The 27,157-nt window shown below is 40.1% G+C and overlaps 2 protein-coding genes across 5 annotated transcripts in view; one reads left to right on the top strand and one right to left on the bottom strand.

Moving 5' to 3' along the window:
- The window catches only part of ACYP2 (acylphosphatase 2), a 145,193-nt gene extending 120,347 nt beyond the window's left edge, over window positions 1–24,846 (top strand). The window contains exons 5-6 of one of the 4 annotated variants that reach the window (XM_084800107.1): window positions 16,832–16,893; window positions 24,314–24,846. In XM_084800107.1, coding sequence (XP_084656233.1) covers window positions 16,832–16,893; window positions 24,314–24,428 — 177 coding nt within the window. In that variant the 3' untranslated portion in view covers window positions 24,429–24,846. The remainder of the gene's footprint in view (window positions 1–16,831; window positions 16,894–24,313) is intronic. The other 3 variants (XM_084800114.1, XM_084800110.1, XM_084800109.1) reach the window with 3 other exon arrangements.
- The window catches only part of LOC311607271 (uncharacterized protein), a gene marked incomplete at its 5' end in the record, with an annotated part of 210,828 nt that overhangs the window by 6,384 nt on the left and 177,287 nt on the right, over window positions 1–27,157 (bottom strand). The window lies entirely within an intron of this gene.

Below are 27,157 nucleotides of genomic sequence, written 5' to 3'. Positions count from 1 at the left end.
AGCAACTTGACAATGGTTAAAAACAAATGGCTTTAGTTGCAAAATTTGTTTACCACATTCTAATGGGTTAAACATTCTTGTCTAAGAATAGGAAAAGAAAAAAATGTGTTCATTAAATCCGAATAATAAGGTATTTACAATGTGGACCAGTTTTTATGTTTTCCAGTTTTATATTTTCAATGTTATTTTATGGTACCAAACAAAAGTACAGGGCTTAGCTATTTAAAAATAATAATAACACCATGGCAACCTGAATTGAAATGGTCCAGAATTCTGTAAACCATACTAAAGGTTCCTAATATTATTTTAAAGTTCCCTGTAAGATAGGACACAAAAAAGAAAATAGAACCTCCCTACCTAAGTAACCTTGATTTTACTAACCGCTGTAATCAAATGTGTTCTGACTTTGATTTGAAATGACCCAGCTCTACTGGATGACTGCAGTGTAGCCACTCTTCCTGAATCTACGGAAGTTAGACTATTGTAAATCCTTAAATTGCAGACCTGGCGATGCATGCTTATAATTGCAGCACTTAGGAGATGGAAGCCAGAGAATCAGAAAATTAGATTGGCTTAGCTTCGTAGTAAGTTCAATGCCATCCACGGCTAAATGAGACCCTGTCTCAAAAACAGACCAACCAAGAAACAAAAGGTCCAGACTACTGTTAATCATCATCTAAACATATTTTCCCCCAGAACAGTGGAAACCGACGTGGATAAGCCCAACAGCTGTTAACTTTGAGAGGGGAACAGTGTGACTGGACTGCTTCTAGCTTCTAGTATCAAGTCAATAGAAAGGTTTTTTCAAGCTTCCCTAAAATTGTGGATTAATTTTAGAGTGGCAAATTCTGTGCTTTCTGTCAGCACTGGGGGCTGTGCTGCCGGAGAATCTGATGGCTGTCGGAGAATGGATGGACTTGCTATTGAACACTATTCTTCCTAAGGCGTTCTAAGCACAGTGATGATGGTGCAGATTTACAGCACACTAAATGTACATGAGTGTGGGCTGTCAACATAAACTGCTTGGTAGTGAGCATCTAAGCCATGTTTGGCTTGCCTAATAGAATATTTGATAAGAGCAAATAAGTTCTGTCTTTCTATAATTCTTTAAAATTGATCAGTCTGTGTATTCACTTTACATCCCAATGGTAGCATTCTCCCTCCTCTCCTCCACTCTCCCTCCCCCATTTCCCCTCTGTTATTCCTCAGAAAAGGAAAGACCCCGCTACCCACCCACCCACCCACCCGAGCTCATCAAGTCACATCAGGACTCAGCTCTTTCTCTTCCCCTGTGGCCTGGCAAGGCAGTCCCGCCAAGTAGGGAGTGATAGAGAAATAGGCAACAGAGTCCATGTCAGAGACAGCCCTTTCTCCCCTTACTAGAGGATCCATATGAAGCCTGAGCTGTCTATTGGCTACATCTATGTTGAGGACCTAGGTCCAGACCATGCATGGTCCTTGGTTGGTGCTTCAGACTCCACAAGCCCCTCTGGGCAACTGGCTCTGTTGGTCTTCTTGTGGAGCTCTTGTCACCTCTAGGTCCTTTTATCCTCCCCCCGCCCCCCTTCACTCTTCCACTGGGTTCCCTGTGCTTTGACCAATGTTTGGCTGTGAGTCTCAGCATCTGTTTTGAGGTGCTGCTGGGTGGAACCTCTCAGAGGACAACTCTGCTAGGCTCCTGTCTGCAAGCATAGCAGAGTATCATTAATAGTGGCAGTGGTTAGCTCTCTTCCATGGAGTGGGTCTTGGGTTGGGCCAGACTGGTTGGACATTCCCTCAATCTCTGCTCTATCTTTTCTATCTTTATCCCTGCACGTCTTGTAGGATCAAAGTTTTTGTGGGTGGCTTCATGTTCTCTCTCTACTAGAAGTCTTGCCTAGTGAGAGGCTGTGCTGTCCTCTTCAGTCTCCATGACCCCTGCTGCTAAGAGTCTCAGCGAGAGTCCCCCTCATATCCTCCCAGAGGCTCATTCTGACATAGGTCTCCAGCTTGTCACAGAGAGGCCCCCCAACCCGCATGCAGTTTCTCTTTTCTCTCCAGGCCTTCTATCCTCCTGCCCAAGCTCTCCCCAGGTCTTATCTCCACCCTTATTTTTTTCTGCTTTCCTCTTCCTACCTTGTTCCCTTTCTTCAACCACTACCTCTGTTTACTCCATTTCCACTTCTGAGTGAGATTTAATCATCTCCTTTGGATCCTCCTTGTTACTTATCTTTGGGTCTGTTCATCATAGTATGTTTATCCTGTACTATATGGCTAAAATCCACTTATAAGTGAGTACATACCGTGTATGTCTTTCTGGGTGTGGGTTACCTCACTCAGGATGATCTTTTCTAGTTCCATCCATTTCCCTTCAGATTTCATGATTTCCTTCTTTTTAATAGCTGAAGAGTATTCCATTGTATAAGTGTACCACAATTTCTTTGTCCATTCTCCGGTTGAGGGACATCTATGTTGTTTCCAGATTCTGAGTATTACAAATAAAGCTGCTATGAACATAGATGAGAAAGTATCCTTATTGTATGATGGGCAACTTTTGGGTATATGCCCAGGAGTGATATAGCTGGGTCTTGAGCTAGCGCTATTCCTTGTTTTCTGAGAACATGCCAGATCGATTTCCAAAGTGATTGTACAAATTTACACTTCCACCAGCAATGGAGAAGTATTCCCTTTCTCCACATCCTCACCAGCATGTGCTGTCACTTGAGTCTTTGATCTTAGCCATTCGACAGGTATAAGATGGAATCTCAGAGTAATTTTGATCTGTGTTTTCCTGATGACTAAGGATGTTGACCATGTCGTTAAGTGCTTCTTGGCCATTTGAGATTCCTCTGTTAAGAATTCTGTTTGGCTTTGTATCCCATTTTTTGATTGGGTTATTTTGTTTGCTGGTGTTTAGGTTTTTGTTTTGTTTTGGTTTGGTTTGGTTTTATTTTGTTTTTTTAGTTCTTTCTATAGTTTGGATATTAGCCCTCTATTGGATTGGATTGGTGAAGATCGTTTCCCAATCTGTAGACTGCCATTTTGTTCTATTGACAGTGTCCTTTGCCTTATAAAAGCTTTTCAGTTTCAAGAGATCTCATTTATTAATTATTGATTTTATGGCCTGAGCTGTTAGTGTTCTGTTCACGAAGTTGTCTCCTGTGCCAATGAGTTCAAGGCTCTTTCTTACTTTCTCTTCTATTAGATATAGTGTATCTGGTTTTATGTGGAGGTCTTGTATCCACTTGGACTTGAGTTTTGTGAAGGGTGATAAATATAGATATCTTTTCATTTTTTCTACATATAGATATTCAATTAACCCAGACCATTTGTTGAAGATGCTATCTTTTTTTCTCTTTGCATTTTATGGTTTTGGCTTCTTTGTCAAAAATCAAGTGTCCATTGGTGTTTGGATTTATTTCTGGGTCTTCTTTTTAATTCCATTGATCAACAGTTTATTTCTATGCCAGTACCATGCAGTTTTTATTACTGTTTCTCTGTAGTCATGATGAAGTCAAGGATGGAGATCTCTCCAGCACTGGTGTTATTGTATAGGATTGTTTTTAGCCATTCTAGGTTTTTTTGTTTTTTCAATATGAATTTGAGAATTTTTCTTTCAAGGTCTATAAAAAATTGTGTTGGTATTTTTATGTGAATTGCGTTGAATATGTAGACTGCTTTTGGTAAGATGGTCATTTTTATTATGTTAATCCTACTGATTCATGAGCATGGGAGAGCTTTCTAACTTCTGATATCATCTTCAGTTTTTCTTCAGCGACTTGAAGTTCTTGTCATACAGATCTTTGACTTGCTTGGATACAGTTACACCAAGATACTTTACATTATTTGTGGCTATTATAAAGGGTATGGTTTTCCTAATTTCTTCCTTAGTCCATTTGTAATTTGTATGCAAAAGGAATACAGATTTTATTGAGTTAATCTTGCATCCAGCCACTTTGTTGAAGGTATTTATCAGCTATAGGAGTTCCCTGGTGGAATTTTTGGGGTCCTTTATATATATATTATCATATCATCTGTGAATAGTGATATTTGACATCTTCCTTTCCAATTTGTATTCCCTTGATCTCCTTTTGTTGTCTTATTGCTGTAGCTAGAACTTGTAGTATATTGAAGAGATATGGAGAGCATGGGCAGCTTTGTCTTTCCCCTGATTTTAGTGGGAGCTTCTCTCCATTTAATTTAATGTTGGTTATCAGCTTGCTATATATAGCCTTTATTATGTTTAGGTATGGGCCTTGTATGCTTGATCTCTCCAAGCCTTCTATCATGAAGAGGTGTTGGATATTGTCAAAGTCCTTTTCTGCATCTAATTAGATGATCATGTGATCTTTTTCAGTTTCTTTATACAGTGGATTATATTGATATATTTTCATATGTTGAACCATCCCTGCATCCCTGGGATTTGTTTACTTACTCACTTATTTATTTATTTAAAGCCAACTTAATTATGGTAGACAATCTAATTGATGTGTTCTTGGAGACAGTTTCCTAGTATTTTATTGAGTATTTTTACATCCATGTTTATGAGTGAAATTGGTCTGAAATTCTCCTTCTTTGTTGAGTCACTGTGTGGTTTAGGTATCAGGGTGACTGGGGCCTCATATAATGAGTCTGGCAATGTTCCTTCTGCTCTGTTTCTGTTTTGTGGAATACTACGACAAGTATTGGTATTAGCTCATCTTTGAAAATCTGGTAGAATTATGTGATAAAATCATCTGGCCCTGGATGTTTTTTGTTTGATTGGTTGGTTTTGGGTTTTTTGTGGGGGGGGTTTTGTTGTTTGTTTTCAGGGTTTTTGTTGTTGCTGTTGTTTTCTGTTTGTTTGGTTTTTTTGTTTTGTTTTGTTTGTTCTTTTGTTTTGTTTGTGAGATGATTGATGTTTGCTTCTATTTCCTTAGGAGTTAGAGGATTGTTCACATGATATTGGTTTAACTTCCATAGGTGAAATCTATCAAGAAAACCATCCATTGCCTTTAGATTTTTTACTTTTGTGGAATATAGACATTTGAAGTAAGACCTACTGTTTCTTTTGTTTTCCTTAGTGTCTGTTGTTATGTCCCCAGTTCATTTATGATTTTGTTAATTTGGACACCATCTCTGCCTTTTAGTGAGTTTGGCTTTAGGTTTGTCTATCTTGTTGATTTTCTCAAAGCACTAGCTCTTTGTTTCATTGACTCTTTGTGTTGTTCTCTTTGTTTCTAATTCATTAATATCAACCCTGAATTTGACTGTTTCCTGCCATCTACTCCTCTTGAGTGTGTTTGCTTCTTTTTTTTCTCTCTCTAAAGCCTTCAGGTGAGCTGTTAAGTTGCTAGTATAGGATCTCTCCAATTTCTTTTTTTTTTGTTTTGTTTTGTTTTGTGTTTGTTTTGTTTTGTTTTATTTTTTTTTACTTTATTAATTTATTCTTGTTACATCTCAATGGTTATCCCATCCCTTGTATCCTCCCATTCTTCCCTCCCTCCCATTTCCCCCTTATTCCCCTTCCATATGTCCGTTCCTGAGGGGGATTACCTCCCCCTGTAAATGTTCATAGGGTATCAAGTCTCTTCTTGGTAACCTGCTGTCCTTCCTCTGAGTGCCACCAGGTCTCCCCCTCCAGGGGACATGGTCAAAGGTGAGGCACCAGAGTATGTGAGAAAGTCATATCCCACTCTCCACTCTACTGTGGAGAGTGTTCTGTCCATTGTCTAGATCTGGGTAGAGGTTTAAGGTTTACCGCCTGTATTGTCCTTGGCTGGTACCTTAGTTTGAGCGGGACCCCTGTGCCCAAATCTACCTATCATAATGTTCTACTTGTAGGCTTCTAGGACCCTCTGGATCCTTCTACTTTACCATTCTCCCATGCTTCTCTCATCTAGAGTCCCACTAGAATGTCCTCCCCTCTGTCTCAGTTTCCTGGTAAGTGAAGGCTTTCGTGGGACAACCGCTTTGGAAATCTATCTGGTGCTATCTCAGAAAAATGGGAATAGGGCTTCCTCAAGACCCAGCTATTCCACTCCTTGAAATATACCCAGAAGATGCTCCAGCACACAACAAGAAAATTTGCTCAACCATGTTCATAGCAGCCTTATTCATAATAGCCAGAACATGGAAACAGCCTAAGTGTCCCTCAGTAGAAGAATGGATAAAGAAACTGTGGTACATATACACTATGGAATACTACTCAGCTATTAAAAACAAGGAATTCCCGAAATTTGTGGACTAATGGATTGAGCTAGAAATGATCATAATGAGTGAGTTAAGCCGGAAGCAGAAAGACTCAAATGGTATATACTCACTTGTTTTGTTTTTTGAGACAGGGTTTCTTTGTGTATTCTTAGCTGTCTTGGACTCGCTTTGTAGACCAGGTTGGCCTCGAACATACAGTGATCCACCTGCCTCTGCCTCCGAGTGCTGGGATTAAAGGTGTGTGCCACCACGCCCGGCTCTACTCCAATTTCTTTATGAAGGCACTTAATGATATGAACTTTCCTCTTAGCACTACCTTCATGATATCCCATAAGTTTGGGTATGTTGTGCCTTCATTTTCATTGAATTTTATGAAGTCTTTAAGTTCTTTCTTTATTTCTTCCCTGTCCCAATGGTCATTGATCAGGGAGTTGTTTGGTCTCCATGAGTTTATAGGTATTTTGTTATTTCTGTTATTTTTGATGTCCAGCTTCAATCCATGGTGATCTGATAATTTTCTTGTATTGATTGAAGTTTGTTTTGTGACTGACTCTATGGTTGGTTTTCAAGAAGGTTCTGTGTGGTAGTAAGAAGAAAGTATATTCTTTTGTGTTTGGGTGAAAAGTTCTGTAGACATCCATTAGGTCCATTTGATTCATGAGATATGTTAGTTTCATTATTTCTCTATTTAGTTTCTGTCTTAATAGTCTGTTCATTGGTGAAAGTGGGGTGTTGAAGTTTCCCACTACTAATATTTGGGAATCAATATGTGATTTAAACTTTAATAACGTTTCTTTTACAAATGTGGTACCCTTGTATTTTGAGCATAGATGTTCAGGATTAAGATGGCATCTTGGTGGTTTTTTCCTTTGATGAGAATGAAGTGTCTTTTCCCATCTTTTTTTTTTTTTAATCAATTTTGATTGAAAATCTATTTTAGTAGATATGATGGCTATTTCAGCTTAATTCTTGGGTCCGGTTGCTTTGAAAAATCTTTTTCTAGCCCATCACTCTGTCTATCTTTGTTGTTGAGGTGTGTTTCTTGTATGCAGCAGAATGTTGGATCCTGTTTACACAACCATTCTGTTAGCCTGTGTCTTTTTATTGGATTGATGAGTCCACTGACGTTAATAAATATTAGGGACCAATGATGTTTGTGCTTTTATTGTGGTGTTGATGGTGATAGTATATTTGTGTACTTGTCTTCTTTTGGGTTTGCTATTGTGAAGTTATCTACGTCCTGTGTTTTCTTGGGTGTAGTTGACTTTGTTGGGTTGGAGTCTTCCTTCTACTATCTTCTGTAGGGCTGGATTGGTGTATAGATATTGTTTAAATTTGGTTTTGCAGGAATATTTTGTTTTCTCTCTCTATGGTGATTGAAAGCTTTACTGGGTATAGTAGTCTAGGCTGACATCTGTGGTCTCTTAGTGTTTGCATGACATCTTCCCAGACCCTTCTGACTTTCATAGTCTCTATTGAGAAGTCAGGTATGATTCTGATAAGCCTGCCTTTGTACATTACTTGACTTTTTTCCCTTGCCATTTTAAATATTTTTTCATTGTTCTATAGATTTAGTGTTTTGATTTTTATATTATCTTTCTGAGATTCCACTATAACCCACTGAGATCCAGCAATAAAAGATGTCCAGAGCCAAACACTGGTAGGAAACACACAAATCTCAAATTTTTCATAGCACCTGCTAAGATTGCCCCAAGTCACAGAAGCAAGTTTAATTTATATTCCTGGCAAACAGATAAGAGCCAGACATAAGTAAGGAGTAATAAGGATGGAAAAAGAAGTGAGAAATCAAAACCAAATTCAAATCAAAGTTGATTGGCTGTGCAAGATAGCTAACAGACTGGGCCGGGCGTGGTGGTGCATGCCTTTAATCCCAGCACTTGGGAGGCAGAGGCAGGCGGATCGCTGTGAGTTCGAGGCCAGCCTGGTCTACAAAGTGAGTCCAGGACAGCCAAGGCTCCACAGAGAAACCCTGTCTCGAAAAACCAAAAAAAAAAAAAAAAGATAGCTAACAGACTATAACTACTGATTCTGTCAGGGTTCAGGATGCAAGATGGCACGTGGGTAAGAGGTGTGTGAGTCGGGAGAGGCATGGAAGCAGACAGAGGTGGTGGGTCTGAACAAGCAGTGGACTCAGTGGGCATATGTGTATCTGAAACTTTCATGCTAAATCATTCAGAGAGTAAAGATGGAGACAGACTTAAGCCTAGAGATCACCAAAGGGTATCAGTAGAGTACAAAGAACTCCCACTAAGAAGGATCATCTGGTGCCACAGAGTATAGTTATAATTAACCTTGTCGCAGCTTAAAAGGAAAGGTTCAGTTTCCTAAAATCTCATGTTTCACATGTCAAAAAGCTTCCTGCCTAGATGAACTCAATTTGTCAAATTGAGTGGTGTATGTAAAGTATGTTCGTGGTGGCACTGCAGTCCATACACACAGATGCGCTGTTATGAGCAATATAAATATCTGAATGAGTAAGCGATGAGACGTACAACTCCCAAGACTGGTAAAGGTGAGTTGATAGTGGAGGCTAGATGAAATTTATCTTAGAACTAGAGCAGCAAAGACATAGGTGGCAGCTGTCATGGGAGAGTTGGAGAAGCCCTTGTGTTCAGTTTTGTGACTGGGAGTTAATTCTAGACTCTGGAACTATAGAGTAAAATTTAACATGAAAAGAAAAATAGAGCTGTATTCTTACAAACGAGAGTTGTAATGCCTGGTGAGAAAGCCAGGAAGATTTTGATGGAAAAATTAACATGACTGTGGGAAATGCTTCAGGTTCTGCATTCCCCCCAACCCACACAAATTCAATTAGCTCTATTTGAATAAGAGTTATAAAAATAGTAATTATGCCCTACATGCTAATTTTTTTTAGAGTAAATGAGTTATAACAGAGGCAAGCAAACTTCCTTTTTATGGTTTCCGATTATATGTTTATTGATTTATATCCTATGTCTTTCTACAAAGGAGCCAAAATTAATCTTGCTATGAATTTGTAGTTTTTACTTATAATTTCCACCCAGAAGACCCTAGTTTCCCTGGAAATGAAGGAAATGTTAGTGGGGTGGTTTTGTCTCAATGTTAGACTTAAATTGTACTTTCAGTATTCTATACATTTGGAGTTCAGTCTGACACATTTGGGGCAGAGTATGACATTTTTGTCCTGATATATGACACATTTGGGGCTGAATGAATGATTGAAAATAAAAGGATAAGCGTATGCTCATATGATTTTATACAAACTGTTGGGACATAAGATTCTAACTAAAGGGCCCGTGAGATGGCTTTGCACACAAGGGCACTTGAACTTTTCTTCTGATTCATTTGTCCGCACACTATTTTCAAAGTGACTGTCAGGGGGGTGCACATGCTTGCACACAGGCACACCCCTTCACAGTCAGTCCAGGCTGACTACCCCTTACTAGATATGGGGAAACCATACCTCACTCCGGGGACCCTGGACATCAACAGGATTGCAGTTGCAGAGCCTGCTGGCCTTAAGGTACATATTTTTGTGATAGAAGGACATTGTGCTCCTTCCTTTAATAGAAAAGGGTTCTAGCAAAGTTGGTAGTAGAACATGAGTCTATATGTAACCTGTCTCCTGTAGTTCCCATTGAGAAAGTCACGGAATTAGTATCAGGGAAGGGGAAAAGATCACAGCTTTGTATATTTATTATACCTTGTTTTGTTCCCTACAGAATTTAAAATGATTTGTAAGAACATATTAATCTGCTAACAAGGGAATGGACATTTAAAAATGAAAATAAGGGCAGAGCATAAGATAGAGCCAGGAAGAAGGTCATAAAAATGCTTACAATAGAACCTCTGCTATGGGCGGGTTGGAGCTTGGCTCTAAACTGTCTAATAGCCCTCCATCTGCTAATGGTATTACTCTCAATGGATTAGGAGCATTTTTTGAGGGAAATGGAAAAGTCAGGGTAAAGGGTGAAAATACAAGAGTGTCTGGCCAACTCATTTTTCATTTGGCTTCCTGTAGGAATAGATCTTAACATATTTGGAGCACAGAACATGCTGAACTGTGTGTCCTTAATACAGCCTTCCTCAGTACACTCCTGAGACAGGATGTTCATAAATAGCCAAAGGTATTGAATTCAAAATCTAGGCTGGCTGGGCTGGCCATCATAAACCTCTGTGAAGCTCTTCTGTCTCCCCTTTCTCAGTTAGACAGCTCCAGCTCAGTGGCTTCCTCTGTGCTTGCTGTCTCCATTTCTTCTTCCACAATACCCCTAAAATAGTCCTAATGTGGCCTCTGCTTCACCCAGATCACTAATGCTGTCTTATTGAGGTTTCCTAGCTACTTTTCAGTTTACATTTTACTTGCACCCAGCAGCATTTTGAGGTTAAACTTCTGTCCCCTTAACGTGGTCTGCACCCATTGTTTTCCTAATGCCACACTTTTGCCCTTTTGTCTGTTCCTTCACCTGTGTGTTTCTGCTCTTCTTCTGTTGGCACAGAAATGCTGGTGTTCCTTCAGATGAGGAAATGGCTCCAGCAAAACCATAGACTAAAACCTTACACTAGCCACAAACAAAAGACATCTCCCCCATTCCAAGTCCCATACCAGGTGCCTTTGGTAGTTCTGAACAACACTAGCAGAGGGAGTATGGTATGTTAGCCTGGTCAACTTCCAGTCCAAACCAGAGTTGAGAGATACATGTTCCTGACTTGCCTTGAAGTTGAGATTTCAAATGTAACTTACTCTTTCCACCATCAGTGACAGCTAGTGACATTTGAACTTTGACCTGAGTTACATGGACCACAGGCAGTGATGTTGAGACATCCATGGTTCTGAAGCTAAGAGTTCTGGTGGGCAGTTCCTGCTATGCCCATGTGGTCTTTAAATCATGTCAGTGGCTGCCTCTTCACTCCCTGTAGGGCGTGTTTCAGGTGGATTCTAGTCATTCCCTGCATTTCCAATGACCAGGCGTGAGGATCCCAAAATCTACTTCCATTGCTACCACGCTAGCACCTTCTTAGTACTGCATAAAAGAAAAGTGAGGGTGTATATGTCACTTTGCCAAAGGAGAGAAAGGTTATAGTCAGGGCCTCACTTGTTCTACCTTCTCCATTCTTAGGCCCTTTGACTGGTGGCAGTTTCTCAGAATACTGGTAACAGCCCATGCCTGGGATACTTTCCCAGACTTAATCGTTTGAAGAGGTTGAGTGGTGTGACATTCTACACTACAGCTGAAAAGCACTTTGGCCAGGACTAAGATGCCTTATGAATGGAATTTCCCTAGAAGTATGTGACTCTGGGGATCCCAGAGCTTTCTAAATGGACAAAGGCAGAGAAGAGTTACACTGCAGTAACAGTTATCAAGAGCCTATGATGTGATCTAGATGGTCCAGTAGAAGATTTGCAGCCTACCATCCTCTTCAGTCTTTCAGGCACTCTGTGATGACAGGAGAGGTATCCTTGTTATAAAGATAAGGGCTCTGGTCTCCGGTTAGCAATGCATGACCTGGGGTTTCCTGGATAATCAGCTGACAAATTTTTAGACATATTAACAAAATATCAATTAAACATTTGTTTTTATAGTAAAGTATTATTTGTCCACCTATAGCTGAATAAAGAAACCTTTTTGAGAAAAGAGAATAGCACAAATGTCTTTCCATTATTAATGCCAGCTTAAAAGCTTGAGATCGGCAAGCACCACATTAGCTTTTAATTCATTCCCTGTCTTTTCTTACTGTCTGCTTCCTCACTTCAGTCTGTGCTTTATACCAGTGCTGCAGAGATATCTGAAAGGATAATTCTACCCACTTTAGTCCCAGGAAATTGAACTGCTATGAATTATTGATAGTGTTGGCTTTCTCGTGCTCTATTTCACCTCTTTGTTTCAGTCAAGGGTATTAGTTATATGGCATTTTATATCATCCTAGGAACCCACTCTCCTGCTTTCTGCAGGCAGTACTGACTCGAATTGCAAGGGAGGCAGTGCTGCTGATTTGTTTCCACATATGACTTCTCTGTATAGTCTGCTCTCTGTGGCTGTGCTCAGTGGTCAATCGGTAGGGCAGTTTTCAAACTGAGTTTCTCAGAGCCCTTGAAATGCTCCTGAGATGCTTGAATTGTAACTTGAGGGCAGTAAAGCCTGAGGTAAATGGGTTTCCTACATGCACGCACTTACACACGCATGCTTGCACACTCTCATACTCCGTTCTCTTGTATCAAAGGAAAAACACTGTTCCGTAGAGCATGAAGCTTTCATGTAAAATGTTGGAAAAATAAATCTTGTCTGTCAAAGGCTTGAAAATCCTGAACTTATATATTATAAGTTTATGTATTTGTTGAGATATGAAGGAAAGCACCCTGGGACTTTTTACATCAGCTTTAACAGTCATGCCCTGTTCTTAGAAGATGGCAGCATGCCTGTGACTGGGCTTGCGGGGTGAGCTTGTTCCTCTTGCCATCCTGTGAGAATCACTCTGGACACCAAGGAAAGTCAGTCACCATGTTGTCGGGTCCCAGCCTGCAGGAAAAAATGAAATCAGGGTTCACCTGAAAGAGGGAGTGGGGATTGAAAGTAGGATACAGAGATGCGAGAAATAACAAATCAAGTCAGGAAATTTCTGATCAAGATTCACTTTATTGCCGACTAGCAGGAACACATATAAGGCAAGGTCAATAGGATCTATTCTTATCTCACTCACCCTAGCCCCTGGGCAAGAATGTAATAGCCTAAATTGCTCCCTGTAGAACTTCCTAGTTCTCTGAGTAGTTCCTTGGAAGAACTTCCTAGATCCTCTGGGTAGTTCCAAGTTAGACTTCGCTACTTCTTTCAAAGGTAAATAGTCCAAGGATGGCCTGGAACACAAGACCTCGTGGTGAGGTAAAGGTCAGCAACTCGAAGGTCACAGCATACAGCCTAAGCACAGGATTTCTGACATGGCAGAATTTGGCACAGGTCTCCACACCATGTTTATTTCTATCCTGTATAAACTCAGTCACAAGAAACACAGCAAAGTTGGAGGAGCTGATAAAAATAAGTGGACCAATTGCAATGAACCATCTTGCTTCACAGGCTTAGCTGTGCGTCATTAGTCAGATCCCAGTGCCTCCAGCTCCCTTTGGGAGAATGACTGCCATTACTTGTGTCGTTTCATAGAACAATACCATGGACCAAACTTTTTATTTTAGTTTTCAAAAAGTACTTTAAAAGTTAAGTTTTTGTTTCATGTGATATAAAATCAAAGTTAAGTCTGTACTCGGTGTTTCTTTCTGCATGTGAATGGTATAGGGCCTAAGTTACCCTCTCAGGCATGGGAGTTAGAGTCCTGAAGAAGGCATACAGGTTGACAAAGACTCATTCCTTCAGTATGTTACTATCCACTAGTGACAGCATTATCTAGTAATAAGACTGAGTCTGTTTTAGGACTTGTATACTAGTGTCGAGGCACATCAAGAACATAGAAGCAACTATATAAACATAGCAATTTACAAACAACATTGCCATGACACACTCAACACAGTGGAGGCAGAGTCCTCTCACATTGACCCGGGGAAATCAGTAGCCAAACCTCATTTCCAAAGGCCACAGATGGCTGCTTTGCTGCTGCCAAGCCCGTGAATGTGTGGCCCTTACAGTATCTGATGGCTAAATATATGCCATCTGCCACAAAGAATTACAGAGAATGTTACAGAAAGTCCAACAGTGATTACCTGAATGGTCACACACACGTGCAACACACACACACACACACACACACACACACACACACACACACACACGATGATGATGATGATGATGATGATGATGATGATGATGATACATAGCATCTCTAATTTATTAGACAAAGAGATCTTTCCTCGGTCATTTGATAGTCACCAACACTGTGTTTTATTTATTCATAATGCGAAGATGGCCTGAAGGTGCTTAGAAGTTATTCATACAAGATCATTGTGGGTTTTCCTTCCATAAAAAATTCTTTACACAACATGTATAGTCCTCATGAAACATGTAAGAAATGCATCCATAATGAAACCCTTCTTCTGGTGCTACTGTATCATTATTAAGACCAATATGATTTTAATAAATAAAAAGAAACAAACATTAGCTTCATTTTAAAAACAACACAAGACATTTGTAACACATTTAAAGTATATTACCTTAAAAAATAAAATAATTAAAATTAAAAATTAAAACAATATATATTACCTTGGAAGGAGATATATGACTGTCAAGTAACATGATTCTGTCAATAATTTTTTTCCAACTCACATTCTTTTTTTGTTTTTATTACTTGGATTTTGAGCATTCTAAAGATCCTAACAAAGGGTAATGTTTCTTGAATAGAAATGCCTGAATACATGTATCTGTGAATAGATTCAAATTTATAGCCAAAGTGTTAGACTTCAGTCTCAGGAGCACAGAATTCATCTGTCCATCCAACAATCCATTCAATATTTAGAGTGTCTACTACCCTAATGGATGAACTGGGAAGGCACCAGAATAATGAATCCTGGTTGTGTTGTCCACTTGTCTCTGCATGTTGACCAAGCCCTTTCCTTCTCTGCATAGTCACTGCAGCAGTTCTTTAGACTGCAGTAAGGGGAAATATCTAACCATTACATATCTTTACATAATTCCTCAAAGACTAAAGATGTGCTTTTTGTTTGTTTGTTTTACATTTCCTTACTGTGTAGGGGAGCAGGCAAGTCCAGGTGCTGTCGGACACACATCACAGCTCAAATGTGGGGGTCAGAGGATAAATTTGCAGGAGGCATTTCTCTCTTTTTACAAACATGTAGTTTCTAGGCATGGAACTCAGGTTGTCTGGCTTGGAATTAAATACCGTTCCCTGCTTAGAGCCATCTTGCTGGCCCTAAAGGAGCAAATACAAAGGACAAAACCATATTTTAAGGGTGTTACATTTTGAACACATGCATTTACTCCTACATAGTAGGAACTTCCATTTACTTGGCAAAATAATTTTCTTGAAAGTTTCAGCATCCATAAGGACTAAGAATGGGCAAGAAAGTTACAGCAACTTTGAAAACTAAAAAGTGTAAGAGCAGGTGGTAAGGTAGACTTGAGCTGCACACCTATGTATAAGACAGTGGAAATTCCACAAGACTCAGCCCACAGGCATATGCATGAAGGAAGGGCTAAAAATAAGACTGACTCCAAATTTGAATGGTAAGCACTTACTCTACAGACCATACTAGCTGTTTCTGGGGATCCCAGAGGAAATCAGAGCTTTATGCCCTGGAGTTGGTCCCATGGGGCACAGTTGAGGACGATATAGGACTGAAATAGAAATTCAGTGAAAGTGAATCATTGAATGTTGAGGTCTTGCATTACTCAACTCTCTATTACTATAACAAAATATCAGAAATTATTCCAGGTCCCTCAGTCTAAAGCGGACTTTCTTCTGGCTTGTCCGCTGAGTTGTCATGTGTTGATTAGAGTGAGCCAAATAATCATTTTCTTGGCAAGTATCTGATGTTGGTCTCAGAACGTCTTTTCTCTTGGATCTATTATATTCTCCAGGAAAAACACATCAAATCCCCTGCCCACAGGGGATAAATCTGGCAAGGTTTAGGTTTATGAAAGAAAGGTAAAGGTTTATCTTGACTCATAGTTTGGGGGTTCAGTCCATAAATGATGTGCACCATTATTCAGGGCCAGAAAGAGATGATGGCCCCACAAGCTCTTCCAGGTAAGTTGGTTCCTCAACGCTCCACTGTCCTCTGCTATCACCAACCTAGGGGAACACTTTAATGAGTGGACCTCTGAGGGGAGGCATACGATCCAATGTGCCTGTTTTAGTCAGAGTTTCTGTTGCTGTGATAAGACACTATGACAAATATCAAACTGGGGAGGAAAGGGTTCATTTTTTCTATAACTTGTAGTCCATCCTCCAGGGAAATCGGGAGAGAAGCCTGAAGGCAGAAACTGATTTGGAGGCCATGGAGCCTTGCTACTAACTGGCTTGCTTCTCCTGGCTTGCTCAGCCTGCTTCCTTATACAAATCAGGACCACTTGCCCACTGATAGCACCATCCACACAGATCTGGGCACTCTCACATCAATCATCAATCAAGAAAATGCACCAGAGCTTTGCCTACAGCCCAATCTGGTAGAAATGTTTCCTCAAGCAAGGTTCTCTCTCCCCAAAATGATTCTAACTTGTGTCAAATTGACACAAAGCTAGCCAGCCAGCCTTAACCTTCTCCACAGACTCTGAGAGCAGGCATTGCCAGATTTATACCCTTGGGCAGGGGATTTGATGTGTTTTTCCTGGAGAAAAGACATTCCGAGACCAACATCAGATACTTGCCAAGAAAATTGATTATTTGGCTCACTCTAATCAACACCCGACAATTCGGGACAAGCCAGAAGAAAAGTCCACTTTAGACTGACGGAGCTGGAAGCCTCATACAAAAATATCTGATAAAATTTTTAAATCTCCCCTCATATGGGTTGTCCCTGTTGGGAAGTCATTGGCCCAGACATTGACCCCGGGCTTCATTGGCTTTGACCAGCTTTGAGGACCAGCATCCAAGGAAGCACAAACGGAGCCTTACGGCCTTTCATTGCTCCTTGTGTTGCTGTCAGCGTTTGTTAACTGGAATACGACAATCATTCCGTCTGTTTCACTTAATCCCTCAGCTCTCGCTTATGCTCAGGAAATTATCTGAACTCTCACATTGCTGTGGTGGAGGCTATTTCATGTAAGTGACACTTTGCATCCAAATTCCTCTTCAATTAAAAAAAATATTGTATTCCTTTCTGAAAAGAGAAGATGTATCATCTTTATTTTCTAAAATGTGGGCTGACAAGATGGCTTAGTGGGTAAAGGTGCCTGCTACCAAGCTTGATGACTGAACTGGGGTTTGATCCCTGGGACCTACATGGTGAAAAGAAAGACCTGACTCACAAGGATTGTGCTCTGAACTCCACTCACACAGGTGCCACAGCTTATGTATGTATGTATGTATATGTATTTATTACATATATGTATTTTTATATATGTACATATATATACAAATAAATAAGTGTTAAACAAAGATTAAACCTAATGAGTATGCCTATCCTGTTTTATCCAACTTCTCCTAGGCCTTGTCCTACCATTTATCATACCTTTGTCCTTCCTGCTCAATCATCCTCTTAGCTCCTGAGCTGAGGACGTACATAGTAGAGGCTACAAATTGCCACTTATATTTCCTCCCAGGTGCTGGCAATGTTCCTGGAAGACTGGCCTCTCTCATCACCGTCTTCAGACATGGCCTCAATAGAACAGTCTCCTGAGTAAAGGCTACATCCCTTTTTCTGTGCAGCACCCCTAAAGGGTCCTTCTGGCTTTAGAGCTCCATGTTGGATAAGCTGCTCAGCATCTCTGTCTAGTTCTATCTTGTTTCTTAATCCCAGGAGCTGCTAAATCAGAGCATACCCTAATTAACATGCTAGTCCCAATCTCAGAGTCTGCATCCGAGTGCATCCTCCCCATGGTGCTGTGTCTGAGTAATGCACACATTTCATCATTGGTTAGGTAAAACCAAACTGCTCTAAACAAACAAAAATAGTACAGTCTTGTATTTCTAACAGCACCACAGGAAAATCTTTGCCCATAGCCTAACTGCCAGTACAACATTTTTTTACAGTTAAGTTCACATTTAAGTGAGAAAAACTTGTTTTAGAACCTATTACTGCCACTTTCTAAAAGCAGTATGATTCCTAACTAGTGGATTCTAAACACACCCACAGGTATATGTAGCTCTTACCTGCCTCAAAGAAGTTTCTTTTTGAAGCAGATGGAGACTATCACAGAGTTCCACACACATGATTAAAATGCAGAGCACAGCTGACCTTGGGTCCCATCCTCAGCTGATACACCTCAGGTCTAGGGAGCATCTCAGGAGAAAGTGTGGGAAGACTCTGAGGTGTCAAAAGCTCAAGCCATCTCCACTTGGCTTTCTCTACCTCATGCTTATGGATCAGATGTAAGCTCTCAGCTACTGCTCAAACACCATGCAGGCCTGGCTGCTGCCATGCCTCCTGCTATGATGCTCATAACTCCAGCCCTCTACACAGTGAGCTCCAAATGAAAATTCTTTCTTTTGTAAGTTGCCTTAATAATAGTGTTTTATCACAGCAATTAAAATAGTAACTAAGACAGTACAAAATTTCCATTTTTAATATTTTAATTAGATGAGTAAAAGATAAGAAGTCTGTAACTGTTGTTGATTTAGCCTATTGGGTGGAAGGGAAAAGCAAAATTAAGCTCACCCAGATAAAGTCGCAAGGGCCAAGTGGGTGGAGCTCAAAGCATAATAGCAATTTGAGTCATTAGAATTCTCCTTTTCCCTGGTTTAAGAGTAAGACAATCAATTTGACCCATAAAATAGTTTTTTTTTTTTTAACCCAAGCTTTAATTCATTATGAGATTGCATTGAATAGCACAATTCAGTGGTGGCTTCATGGCAAGAAGTAACTTCAAGGATATGAGGGAACTATTTTCTACTGTATCAACTGCTCAAAGCCATCACTTGTATAAAACAACCTCATTATTGTGAGGTGGGTTGGGGGAGGTTGCCTGCAGGCATGAGGACTTGAGCTCCATACCTAGAATCCACATGCAAAAAGGCTAATCATGCTTTTCCTGCTAGTAATCCCAGTTCTGGGGAGGCAGAGACTGGGGCTCACTGAACAACCAGGCTAGTCTATTTAGCAAGTTCCAGGCCATCTATAGACCTTGCCTTAAAAAAAAAAAAAGTGTATGGCACCTTGAGGAATAACACCCAATTGCTTTCTAGACACACACACACACACACACACACACACACACACACACACACTGAATCCATCACTTTTTCTCGCTGCTATGACAAAAGCAACTTTATATAGGGTTCCTTTTGCTTCAAGTTTGAGGGTACAGTCTACCATGGTGAAGAAGATTGGGGGTAGGGACTTGAAGCAGCGAGTGTCACTACATCAGCAGTCAAGAGGCAGGGAGAAGGAATCCTTGTGCCCAGCTAGCTCGCTCCTTTTCATGAAGTCGGAGCCCTAGTCTGTGGAACAGTGTCAGCCACATCCAGAGTGGGCCTTCCCACCTCAGCCTAATTTAGATAATTCCTCAGACATTCCCAGAGGCTTGTCTCTTCTAGATTCTTCTAACATGATAATGTTAACCATCACAACCACTGAATCAGTCATCCCAATTTTCTGGAAAATGCATGACAGTGTTATCTGAGGTATCCATGATATATGAGAAAGGTCTGCACTTTGAAGTAAGTGGTTTAGTTAAGGACTTGTCTTAGTTAGGGTTTTATTGTTATGAGGAGACACCATGAACTTGGCAACTCTTTTAAAAGAAAGCATTTACTTGGGACTGGCTTATAGTTCAGCTTTAGTCCATTATCATCACAGTAAAAGCATGGCAGACAGACATGGTGCTAGAGAAGCAGCCAAGAGTTCTATATCCAGATTGGCAGGCAGCATAAGACAGTAGGTGACAGTAGGCCTACCTTGAGCATTTGAAACCTCAACAGCAACCCAGTGATATACTTCCTCCAACAAGGCCACATCTCCTAATAGTGCCACTCCTTCTGAGCTAATGGGGCCCACATTCATTCAAACCACTACAGTACTCAAATGCATAAATTAAATCACAGGTATTGCTAATGAGTTAAAATAATCATTAATAAGCTGAATAAGCAGAAAAATGTTCTCAGAACAATTAGATTATTTCATGCAAAGCAATAAGTTTATATGGTAAAATTATGGTATACGGTAAAAACAGAAAGGTTATAGTATATAGTAAAGCTATGGTATATAGTAAGAACACTACTCAATATATAGGAAAAACAGACCATCTAATTTTATTTAATGTTTTACAGAAATTATGTCTATTCTTTTTCAGTAATGTTTTCTGCATATATAATGTGTATATACTGTTGTAATATATAAAAAAAATGATGCCATGCAGCAGATCTGATACAAAGAGGTTTATTGTATGAAGGCAGAGAGAAAGACAGAGATACAGAGATAGAAGACAAGGAGAGGGAGAGATAGACAGGGAGAGGAAAAGAGAGGAAAGTAAGAGTGGGAGAGAGAGTGTATGCACCAGGTGGCAGGCTAATTCCTATCTCCCATGCACCTGGCACAGGTGATAACATAGAACCAAGGTGGTGACATAGGACATTGTCAGGACCCTAAAGGCTTCTGGGGGCAGGACACTAGAATTGCCTGCACACCAATATAACATTTCTCCATTTTTTTAAATGAAGAACTAGGAAGGGGTAGCAAGGCAGGAATGGGGGCATTGTGTTCAGAAAAGACTGTTTCTCATGCAAGACAAGTTAAAGTATATAAATGTAGGTTCATTGGAAGCGGCTCTTGGCTGCCATGCCTGGCTGGGGACAGAGGGTGTGGGGACAGAGGGAGAGAACCAAAACGCCTGGATTATACGATAAAGGGGAAGGGAAAGCCACTGCCCTGGAAAGTTCAAGGTAGAGGGCATGGTATGCCACCCATGCCCTGCAGCAGATAGGGTCCAAAGAATGCTGGGAGAAACCTGGAGCTGTTTGTCCCAGGTCTAAAGCACATCATTCTAGCCTTTTGTTGATAATAAATGGATAAGGGGTGAAGAAATCAGTCATCTTTGGCTACTTCCTGCTGACATTGGAGTGGCAATAGGGAGACCAAAAGGCTGAAATATTGTCCAAGACTTGAAGGAGCAGGCTGTTGTATTTTCTGTCCAGGATCTGAAAACATCTGCGGCTACAGTGGAAATGCAGGTCCAGCTGGCACAATTGTGAGGTTAGACTGGAGCACCTATGGGTAGCTGCTCTGGTGCTGTCTTGGATGTAGCAAACATCTGGACCTGACAAGATGCTGGAACATATATATGGGTAGAAGACAAAGTTAAGCAGGTTAGGGAGAAAAACAATTTTGGTATGCATTTGAAACTTTTGGGAGAGGAAGCAGAGAGAGAAGGTTTGGAGAAAAGAAGAGGAAAGAGGATGAACATAGGGGACCTCCTTCCATTTACATGATCATTGGCATTAATTTAAGTTGGATCTGTCGTCTAAGGGATATTGAGGCCAAGTTTGGTTGCAGAGGTGTGTAAGCTTAGAAGCCCTTAAAGCAGGCACTAGGTATAAGGACCTGAAATTCTCCAGAAGGCATCCCAGAAGGGAACCTGCAGGGATAGGCAAATGGACTTCCCCTGGGGAGAGTAGCAATCAGTAACACGTCAAAGTGTCCCAAGAGCTAGATTTGACTTGAGGAAATTCCTGCAATCTGTTCCAGCGGCTCGTCAGCCAATGATCAGAGACCAAGGGCACAATAGCAGACACGGTTCACCTCATACTAGGATATTTGGCAGTGTGTGAGAAGGGGAGGGAAAGACGAAACCATGCTGATAGAAGGGAAATCTCACACAAGGGAGAAGGTCCCAGATGAAGGGTTCAGGTGTACGTTATTGAGAATGGTAGGAGGCATTTACACCAACCAGGAGGGAAGACTCACAAATTAACCAGTGTTGGGGGCAGGCATGTAATGATCAGGTAGCCAGAAAGTGAGCCACTGACAGGAAGGCTGGAAATAAAGTTCCAGTGGTGTGATTTCAGCCCATAAGCCGGGAGAGCCTACTGAGTCTTGGTGCATATTTGAAACTTTTAGACCCAAGGTTTTGGTAGTTGGGGACAGGAGTCCCAAAACCAGGGAAAGGGGAAGAATCCAACACTGAGAAATAGGCAATAGGTGGGGAACTCAGGCTGTTGATTGGCAGTGCTTATCTGGGGTCCATCTGACCTGAAAGGTGTTCCGGTAGCTTACAAGAATCCTTTTTAAGATTACAAAGAAGATAAGTTTTAAACATGTTAACATCAACACTGGTTGTACTCTGCAGTGAAATATACTTTGTAGAAAAGGCAGTAGACATACACCACATATTTTAACAGCGTAAACATTCTTTTTATGAGTGTTTATGGGCTCAGGGAAGGCAAGAAGGCTTCCGTGAAGTAGAAGGGCCAAAGCTCACTTGATCTTGATTTCTAATGTGACTACACATCATGGAAGAGAGGGGCTTCTTCCCTTTATCCAAAGGACTGTAAGTAAGACTGTATGTAAGTTTGGCACAATGAGAAACATTTTAAAATCTATACCTAAAAGACAAACCAAAGGAAATTTAAAATCTTGAGCTTGGAACTATGATAGTGGGCCATAAAGAGGATTTTTTTTTTTTACCAGAGTTATGTTAATAAATCAGAGCTACACTGATTAATGTTAAAACTCTGAGCAGCCTTAATACCACAGTAGCATAGCAACAGGGAAAAATCTGAAGCATCACAACCAAGGCTTTTACTTGTACTTGTTAACCTTAAAACTCCGTCTTAGACCCTAAAGTACTTTTACTTAAGTTTCTGTATTGTTAGGACTTTTCTCTATTTTCCATGAGACACAGATGAAACTGCTGGGACCAGTCACTGTCCTTCAGCTAAAGGAATGGTAAAAGGTTAGAACTGAGACCTGCCTTTTGAGTCTGGTAATGAGGTAGACTGTGTCTAGACCCTGTGGTAGCATCTCTAGGAAAGTGAGGCTTGTGGCCTGATTTTTAAACATAAAGAGGACTGAGCAGGCATCTGAAGCCTGTTTATCTTTAACATGAGGTCTGTGAGGAAGGCAAACCTGTTTGCCTTTTAAATAAGGGAAATGGTACTGAGTACTTTTAACTAGCTGATGAATTAACTAATAGACTAACATGGTAGATTACTTTGGAGTAAGAAGCTAATTGCTTGTTCCCTACCTATCAAGTTATCGTTAGCTTAGCAGTCAATGTGATCAAAGACCTGAGAAGGATAAATTGTAATCAAAATGAACCTATGTATCCAAGATAACTAGTCAGTCCACAGTCCACTACCTAGATAATTGTCCTAGGCTCCTCTGGCTTTCATCAAAACATGTACAGACAGTCTGGCTGTCAGTCACAGAGGACAAGAGACTTTTTCTGTGGGAGAGGAACATGGGAGAGACTGACCTCACCTCATTTTCAGCAATGTGAGACAGTAACTCTCCATGTGTCCAGTTTGTTCACAGTTCAGGCTGGACCCCTAGCCATGGGGCAGTGTTTCCCAGTAGTTAGAGTACCACAATACAGGATTGAAATGATCAGTCATGCCCAAATCTTCTTGGAGAACTTGGGGACCTACTGTTTGTCATGATAAACTCACATTTTATAAATGTCATATTCAGCAAATCTCTGAAAAGCTTGAGGGGCATCAATCTTTGTCTTTCTTTAGTTATCTGCTTTAAACTACACCTTACAAACATAAAACAGAATGTTATGATCTATAATTATGGCATATTGTGAAGAGTCATGGTACCAATGTTGTAATATATAAAGAATGATGCCATGCAACAGACTTGACACAAAGAGGTTTATTGTATGAAGGCAGAAAGAGAGATGGACACACAGAGACACAGAAAGACAATGAGAGGGACAGACAGGGAGAAGGAGAGAGAAAGAATAAAGTAAGAATGGGGGAGGGTGTGTGCTAGGTGGTGCAGGCGGTGACATAGGACATTGTCAGGACCGTAAAGTCCCCTGGATGCAGGTCAGTTGAATTGCCTACACACCAACATAACACATGCACCTACACACACACACACATGCACACACACAGCATGAGTCTACCATATATTTAGTAATGAAAAGAATGGAAATGACCATTTTGTAAAGATATTTTGAAACTTAAAAGAGCTAGATGATGATGATCTTGAAGTGTTTGTTTGTTTGGTTGGTTGGTTGGTTGGTTGGTTGTTGGTTTGGGGAGAGTGGGGAAATAACCCTAATATGAACTAAGTTGCTTAAATTACTACCTTTTCTTTTTCCATGGGTAGTTATATATTATACTTTGTAGTATTCTTAGAACAGCATATACAATGTAAGCAAATTTATTTATTTATTTTAACTTAGTTTTGGTATAAATAGTAATGTATTTGATTGTGACATTTTCATCTGATTGTAAATCAATTTATAAAACACATTATATGCAAAATTTACATTGCAAATATGAACTTCCTTATGGCATATTTTAGCAACTCTGTGTGTGCTATATGCATTCATTTCTATTTGTTTCTGTTTTGTAGGAAGTCCTGGCTGAGCAAGGTTGGAAGTCCGAGTTCTCGCATCGACCGGGCAGATTTTTCTAACGAAAAAACTATCTCTAAACTGGAATACTCTGATTTTAGTATTCGGTACTAATGGAAGAAAAATATCAATTGCAGTGCTTACATTGTAGAAAACAAAACATATTCTTAGGTTTATAATAAATAGTAGGCGAGTAGGATTAAAAATGGAAACTTTCTGTTCTGGAAGCTATAGGATTATACATTACTAAGATATCTGAAACTGAAAAAATATGTACTTACCTATGCTTTTTAGCAAGCAGAAACCAAATATAATTTAAAATGTCATTATAAAATATCTGATATGAATATTCAAGTGAAATGTTGACTTATAGAGTCTCCCTTTCAGAAAACATTGCAGTATAGATGTTATTTGGCTAGACATGAAATAAAGTAACTATCTAAAATTACCTTTGTGTACTGCTGCCTAATAAGTCTGAATTTTAATGTCCTCTGAATAATAATTTATTAAAGTTGAGTGATTTGTATTGTTATTGACGCTTTTTTTTTTTTTTTTTTTTTTTTTTTTGAGACAGGGTTTTTCTGTGTAGCTCTGGCTGTCCTGGGCTCCCTTTGTAAACCAGGCTGGCCTCAAACTCACAGTGATCCACCTGCCTCTGCCTCCCAAGTGTAAGCAAATTTATTCATTTTAATTTAGTTTTGATATGAAAAGTAATGTATTTAATTGTGACATTTTCATCTGATTGTAAATAAATTTATAAAATTTATAAAATTAAAGGTGTGCGGCACCACGTCCAGCATTATTGAAGTCTTAAAATGATTAAAATAAATTTGTGTGATGATCACCATAACCAAAAAGTAATAGTAATAGAGAGTTAGTGTGTAAAATTCTGGTTACATCCAAGGCTGATTCAGTACTAAATTGGAGTTGCTTAGTAGCCTTAATTTCATGTTTTAGTGGATTGGATAGGCAGGCTTGATGACAGCAGCTGGAAGAGCTAGCTTCAGAATAGCAAGCTCCAAAACTTTTAATCTACTCCCTAAAACCACTGAGGGCCTAAATAAGTCACCTAAATTTGGATTATCACTTGCGGGTCTTCAAATGATAATCAGGCAACAAAGTATTTGAATAAGTATTGAAACTGCAATATGTTTTAGGAAAGACCTTTAACAGAAAATATTGTAGGTAGGCTGGAGAGATGGCTCAGAGGTTAAGAGCACTGTTTGCTCTTCCAAAGGTCCTGAGTTCAATTCCCAGCTACCATATGGTGGCTCACAACAATCTCTAATGAGATCTGATGTCCTATTCTGGTGTGTAGGTGTACATGCAGGCAGAGCACTGTATATGTAATAATAAATAAATCTTTAAAAAAAAGAAAGAAAGAGAGAAAAAGAAAATACTGCAGGATTTCAGTTACACACATATTATATATGTTCTTCTTTATATATGAAATATAAAAATTATATATGATTTCTTTTTGGGGGGTTGGGTTTTATTGCGATGGGAGATGGTTACAAGATTTCTCTGTGTAATAGCCCTGGCAGTCCTGGACTCCCTTTGTAAACCAGGCTGGCTTCGAACTCACAAAGATCTGCCTGCCTCTGCTTCCCAAGTGCTGGGATTAAAGGTATGAGCCACCATGCCTGGCTTCTTCAGTAACTTCTATTCTTAACATTTGTGTTTATTGAGTATATGCATGTGCATTTCTTTGTGAATGCAGAAATGCATGTACCCTGATGTGTGTGTAGAGGTCAAAGGATAACTTTTTATAAGTTACTTCTCTACTTCTACCTTGTATGTGGGTACCAGGCTATCAGGATTGTGTAACAAGCACCTCTGACTTTCACATTTTTATAACACTATATTAAAACACAACTTTCTGTAGAGTTGAGTATATAAAAGAAGCTACTTGTTGTTTTGTTTCATTTTATTTTGTTTTTAGCACAGTTGGCGTGATTGAAATAGAATGGAGACGTCCCTCATACTTGGTCACTCCTTTTTTTTTTTTGGTCAATTTCAAATTCCTTGCGAATGCAGGTTGAAACCTACCATCTTAGCACATCTTGCAGGGAAGGCAAATTGTAGATCAGAGGTTTTATGGCTGAGTTGATGTATCAGTCCCACTACTGGAAGTCTTGCCAAGTTACAGAAGATGGAAGTAGTGGTGTAGAACTTGTAAGAATGGCCAACCAATGACTGGTCCAACTTGAGGCCCCCACCAACCATGAGAAGGATCCTATGCCTGACACTGCCTGGATGGCTAGGAACCAGAGGCTAGATAGTCCAGGAACCTAGGATAGAACCAAACATGACTGAGAAAAATAATAATAATTCCTCATGAAATTCTGCTAGACTAATAGATCTAATTGTCATCTGAGAGGTTTTATCCAACAACTGGTGGGAGCAGACACAGAGACCCACAGACAAACACTAGGCAGAGCCAGGAGAACACTGAAGAAGAGCAGGAAGAAGGGTTGTAGGAGCCAGTTGAGCAAGACCCACAGAGTCACAGGGACTCACAGAGACTGAAACAACCAGGGAGCTTGTAAGCGTCTGATCTAGGTCATCTGCATATATGTTATGGCTGTGTAGCTTGATGTTTTTGTGAAGAAAAGAGTCCCAACAGCAGTTGCCTTGTCCAGCCTCGTTATGAGGATTTGTGCCCAATCTTTCTTTGGTGGCTGATTGGTTTGTGGTTTTTGGTTTTGGTTTATTTGTTTGTTTGTGCCTAATCTTACGGTAATTTGTTATGCCATGCTTGGTTGATGTCCCTGGGAGACCTGATCTTTTCTGCAGGGAAATAGAGGAGGAGTAGATCCTGGGGAGAGAGCAGTTGGAGAGGG

Source organism: Acomys minous (genome assembly GCF_964271855.1).
Source record: "Acomys minous genome assembly, chromosome: 10".
NCBI lineage: Eukaryota > Metazoa > Chordata > Mammalia > Rodentia > Muridae > Acomys > Acomys minous.
This window is presented reverse-complemented; position numbering and strand designations above follow the sequence as displayed.